At 34.9% G+C, this 5,841-nt stretch overlaps 1 protein-coding gene across 1 annotated transcript in view; it reads right to left on the bottom strand.

Moving 5' to 3' along the window:
• Positions 1-552: 552 nt before the first annotated feature.
• LOC115231444 (phosphonopyruvate decarboxylase) overlaps positions 553-5,841 on the bottom strand; it is a 22,294-nt gene continuing 17,005 nt past the window's right edge. Inside the window, exon 3 of the mRNA XM_029801465.2 lies at positions 553-1,280. Within this exon, the coding sequence (XP_029657325.2) occupies positions 1,089-1,280 (192 nt within the window). The 3' untranslated portion in view covers positions 553-1,088. The remainder of the gene's footprint in view (positions 1,281-5,841) is intronic.

Here is a 5,841-nt window from a genome sequence, read left to right as displayed (position 1 = left end):
CAGTACTGTACAAATCCACATCTGGAAAAATCAGATATTGTTTTAGAGTATATTCTCCTAAAAATTGGCAAATGATCACAAACCAGTAGATACAAAACTTTTTGGTCGCCAATTTCTTGGTTATTTATGACTACTCTCCCCATCTCTTGTCATGGCATTTAATAATTCTTTATTGTTTGTTTAGTATCAAATGCCTCATTTTATATATTTTCTTTCATTTTAGAATATTTATCACTTCATAAGAGAATGAAGGAAAACTACTGTAAAATTAGCTTTTAGTTTTTTACTGGATTGGTGTGAAGAAAGAGACTGTACATAAAGCTTTTGCTGGTTCTCCAAGACTGGTGAGATCTACACAGTTAATATTCCTATTTAACAGTTGCAAGTTGACAATTGAAAAAAAAAACAAGCAGAGAGGAAGTTTCAGATAGCCAACATACTGGGGTGGTGAGACACAGTATAATGGCTAATGTAGACTTATGTAGGGGATAACAAGAAGAGGATGGTGGTGGCATGAGATGAGCCAGTGGCAAACAGAAAGAAGAGGCAGAGAGAAAAGACAACACATTTATCAATGAGAGAGTGGAGTGTGTTGGTATGGAGCTTCATTCCAATCACTCAGGTAGCCTTTCTATGAATGCAATCTATGTAGCAATGCACTGTTCCAGTTGCGGGAGTGGTATTTAATTGTGAGGATCACCTGATTAGTAGTTGATGGGGGCTCAACCTGAAGAAAGAGGCCAGACTTTGTGTTGCAGTTTTGTTAAATCTGAGGACACATTTTTCAAGTGTGATCCTCTCTGGTGGTGGAGTTAAGAATTTGTAGCAGCCTAGATGATTCTGATTGCATATTGTTCAAGTTCAAGGGTAGGAGAAATAATGTTGTCATAAGTGGAGTGGTTGTGAGACAAGATTGGTATGATTTCATTGGAATATGCTTTTGAGTCAGAGTAGATTTAGTGCAATGATATATGTAGATTACATTTAGGTGTAGAAAGTTAGGGAAAATGACAGGTAATGTCATCTGTGTAAGAGTGGGTATTGCTGGAGGCTGATAACAATTAAAATCACAATATTTTTTAATGATATTAGAGTAAAAAAACATTTAAGTATAGCAAACCTAAAAGGCCTGGTGTAGCATGTCCTTGAACTAGATGCTGTGGTTCATCTCGTTTGCCAGGTTCACCTCGCCATCCAACTAGAAGTAACATTGGAATACTGTAGACACTAATTGAAGCTAGTGACATCAAAGGGTTTACTATATTTCCAAGACCAGAATTCTAGACATGAAATAAAAACAATAATATCAATGTAAAAATTCAATATTATTCACATTTTTTTAAAGTCTTACTATAATTTTCGTTCTCATTTTATATCTATATTTCAATAATGGTTGATAATAAAATGTTAGATGTAGTGTTAGATATCATAAGCACCAACTTGAGACAGAAAAAGGAAAACAGGCCACAGTACTTGAGCCTGATTCCAGTTGTTTGTTGGGTGACCATGATACTGATTACAACAACACTTCTTACATTTTTCAAGCTTTGTACTATATGTATTTTTTCTGCTGTTTATTTTATTTCTACACAGTACCTTAATTGTTTCACAGGTAATTGCCAGCCACTTAGTGTCAGTAGGAGAGGCTGGTCATCTCTGAGTGATTCATTCTATTATTGTATTATATCTTCACACAAAGTATATCAAGTGTTTTCCCACCTGGAAAGGCAGTTGCAGTCAAAAAGCTGACATTTGTGAGCATGATGTAAACTAAAAGAAGTTGAATATCAGTTCATTTTAATTCATATACTTTGTGCATGTAACACTTAACATCCTAGGATTGCTACCCTGAAACCATATTAACTGAACAATTTTTAAAAATATATATATAAATGTATATATATATATATATATATATACACACACACACACACAGGCATGACTGAAGTAAATAAATACAGTTATAATAGTTAAAATTCATTTAAATCTGAAATTATACATTCAAATTATTTATTAATTGTTCTAATGTGAATATTTGATATTTAGTAGACATGCCCTTTGCATTGAAAAATGCAAGGACCCTATTAGGCATATTTAATGATCGGCTGATGAATATTCTCTCGAAGAATTTCTTGCCAAGTTTCATCCACTAATCTCAAAAGATCTGGCTTTCAAGATGCTTTCTTATTCTTTTTATGAAATGTCTTGTCCATTATGCCCCAGATGTGTTCAATAGGGTTCATATCTGGTGACTGGCTTGGCTATGGAAGCTTTTTAATGCCAGGAGCCCCATCTTCCATAAATAGTCTTCTTTAATCATATCACCACTGGAAAAGATTGAAAGGAATCCTTTCTACAATATGGACACATATCTATCTGAGTTTATGTTTCCCTCTCACTCCATCAGCTCTGATTGACTATTGCTCCAAATTGCTTTCCAGACCATCACAGAATAGCTGCCATGTTTCATTGTTGGCTGCAATTTTTTTACATCAAACTCTTGATCACAGCCTCCAGACCCACGTTCAGCCACTGTTAGAAAATACTGCAAATCTGGACTCATTGGAGAATATGACAGTGTCCCAAAATGCTAGTGACCTCTCCACTATTTCACTGGCCCAATCTTTTCTCCATTTGATATTGGCTGGTCAAAGAAGTGGCTTCCTTCTTGCTGCTATGCTATAGTAACCAAGTTTGTGGAGATACCTGACATTTCTTCTGGGACTAACATCTATGTGCTCTGCTATGTCAGAGGCTTTGCAATGAGGATTATCCTCTACACTTCTCTTAACAAAGAGAAGGGTCGTGTCAGAGAGCCCTGGTCAACCTGAGCAAGGTGATGTGGACTCCTTCCCGTCTCTGGTGAATTGCACTATCACTCTAGAAAGCGGGATCCCAAGGTTTTCTGCAATTTTATGCTACGTCCACCTTCAAGTTGACCAACAATATGGCCTCTTTGATATTCAGACAGTTCCAAGGCTTCTTTTGTACATGGCATGATTAAACCATATAGAACCTAAAACATAAAAGTGCCAATTAATGAAAAATATAAAACACTGCAACTTAGAATAAACATAAAACAATGTTTTATGGAGTGTCCATTTACTTCTGTCATGTGTGTGAGTGTGTGTATAGAGTTGGCATGAAAGTAATTTCGGTTTTTTAGTGTGAAAGTCGTTTTTTTTTCATACAAAGAATGAACTTTAATCAATTGTATATTTTCCATTTTGTTTGATGACCTTTTGCCATCTTTCTAGCAACTTCATGATTCTGCACTCAAAACTTCTAGTCTTTATCAGCCAAAGACTGAAGCAAGTGCAATTTCAGGTCATCATCATTATTGAAAGTTTTACCATTCAAAGAATTTTGCAAACTTCGAAATCTGATGTGCAACGTCAGGACTATATGGTGGATGTGACATCACTTCCCAACCAAGCTCCAATAATTTTTCACGAGTTAATAAAGACATGTGTGGTCTAATGCTGTCATGGTGAAACACAATTCCTTTATGATTTGCAATTCTGGCTGTTTTTCTTTCATTGCTTCCTCCAGTTTCATTAGTTGGTGACAGTAAACATCTGAATTGGTTGGTTGGTTCTTTGGAAGCAGCTCAAAATACACAACACCTTTGTAATCCCACCAAATTGACAGTATTCTTTTATTCTTTTACTTGTTTCAGTCATTTGACTGTGGCCATGCTGGAGCACTGCCTTTTAGTCAAACAAATCAACCCCAGGACTTATTCTTTGTAAGCCTATCGGTCACTTTTGCCAAATTGCTAAGTTACGGGGACGTAAACACACCAGTATTGGTTGTCAAGCAATGGTGGGAGGACAAACACAGACACACAAATATATACACACACACATATACATACATACATATATATATGACGGGCTTCTTTCAGTTTCTGTCTACCAAATCCACTCACAAGGCTTTGGTCGGCCTGAGGCTATAGTAGAAGACACTTGCCCAAGGTGCCACACAGTGGGACTGAACCCAGAACCATATAGTTGGTAAGAAAGCTACTTACCACACAGCCACTCATGACGTTTTTTTGATGCAATTCAGCTTTCAGTGTGGTTTGTGCTGGTTGGTTCATTACGCTTGGACCATAATCAATTTTGATTGATACTATTATACACAGTCCATTTTTCATCACCAGTGATAATTCATTTCAAAAAAAGGTTGATTTCATTGTGTTTGAGAGGCATATCGCAAATATTGATTCACTGTGTTAAGGGAACCTCTTTCAATTTATGTGGAACCCAAATATTGAGGTTTTTAACAAGTCCAAGGCATTTTAAGTGATTTTCAATTGTTGTGTGTGATACATTTAACCTCTCTGCAATCTCTTGCACAGTTATATGACAATCAGATTAACTTCAGTAGGTTGACCATTTTTGAGCGAAAAATCTCCAGAACAGAATTTTTAAAACCATTCCTGACATGTGCATTCTCTTAAGCAATCAACACCATAAACTTCACATATCTTTTTGTGAGCCTCAGTAGCTTTCTTGCCTTTATGGAAAGCAAAATGTGGTGAAAATGTTTGTTTTTGCACTCCATGTTAAAATTGACACTGAACTAACAGCTGTAAACAAAATTATGCACAATTTATTTCTATAGTCAGCTAAAAGTAATGGCTATCAAATGTCAAAAGTCATTAAAAAAAAATCGCAACTCTATCTATTTGCAAAAAATAAAATTACTTTCTTGCTAACCCAATATATATATATGAACATATATATTTTAAGCACATATATAAACAGTATGCCTGAAGAGCATGAACTATCTTTTCTTCTCAAATCAAATCTTGATACTTGTATAAAAATATTTCCACAGCTCCATTTTATTTCTTTATTCTGACATACACTGGTTTCATATTTGTGACAGAACTTTAATTTGGACTGCTTTTTGTCTCATCCACTCCCACACATTAAATCTATTTTATAATCAAAGCAACAAACATTGTGCTGTTTCTTTTAACAAGACAAAATTGCCTTATATTATCGTATAACTTTGGAGAATTTTCTTCAGTAAAGAATTTTCAAATATTTTGTGTCACATACTCTTTTAGCAAGAAATTCACCTCCTACAAGATACATTGTTGAATGTCCTTTCTTAGGAAAAATAAAATAAACACAATAGGTGAGAATTTTTAACAGAATCTTTTTCAATGAATTTTTAAGATTTTAACCATTTCCATGAACTGCCTTTTGTTACATTAAATTTTCTTTTTTCTTTCATTTTAATTATCTTTTTCCCTCTCTCTCTTTTGGTGAGGCACTGAGCAGCTATACGCACACATACACACACGGCAGTAACTTCCACCTACCGAATTCAATCACAAAGCTCCGGTCGGCTCGGGGCTATAGTGGAAGAAACCTACCCAAAGTGCCACGCAGTGGGACTTTTTGTTTCTTATTAATCATTTTTGTAAAAAAGACAGACGAACAGAAAATTAATGTTTATTTACAACCTTGTATGTTTCTTTAATTTCATTTCCAATTCAAAATGTTTAATTAAAATTTTTTCATTTTAGTCTATTTTAATTCATATACTTTGTGTGCATGACACAACATATTTATTGTATTTATATGTGTATATCATAGGATCACTGCCCTCAAACCAAATTAACAGAAAAGTTATTCGTTTATTCTTTTACTTGTTTCAGTTATCTGACTGCAGCCATACTGGAACACTGCCTTTAGTCGAACAAATCAGCCCCAGGACTTATTCTTTGTAAGCCTAGTACTTATTCTATTGGTCTCTTTTGCAGAACTACTAAGTTACAGGGATATAAACACACTAACACCGGTTGTCACACAAGTATATACA

The sequence above is a fragment of the Octopus sinensis genome, unplaced genomic scaffold (assembly GCF_006345805.1).
Source record: "Octopus sinensis unplaced genomic scaffold, ASM634580v1 Contig18524, whole genome shotgun sequence".
Taxonomy (NCBI): domain Eukaryota; kingdom Metazoa; phylum Mollusca; class Cephalopoda; order Octopoda; family Octopodidae; genus Octopus; species Octopus sinensis.
The sequence above is the reverse complement of the archived record's forward strand: the minus strand, read 5'-3'. Positions and strand labels throughout refer to the sequence as shown.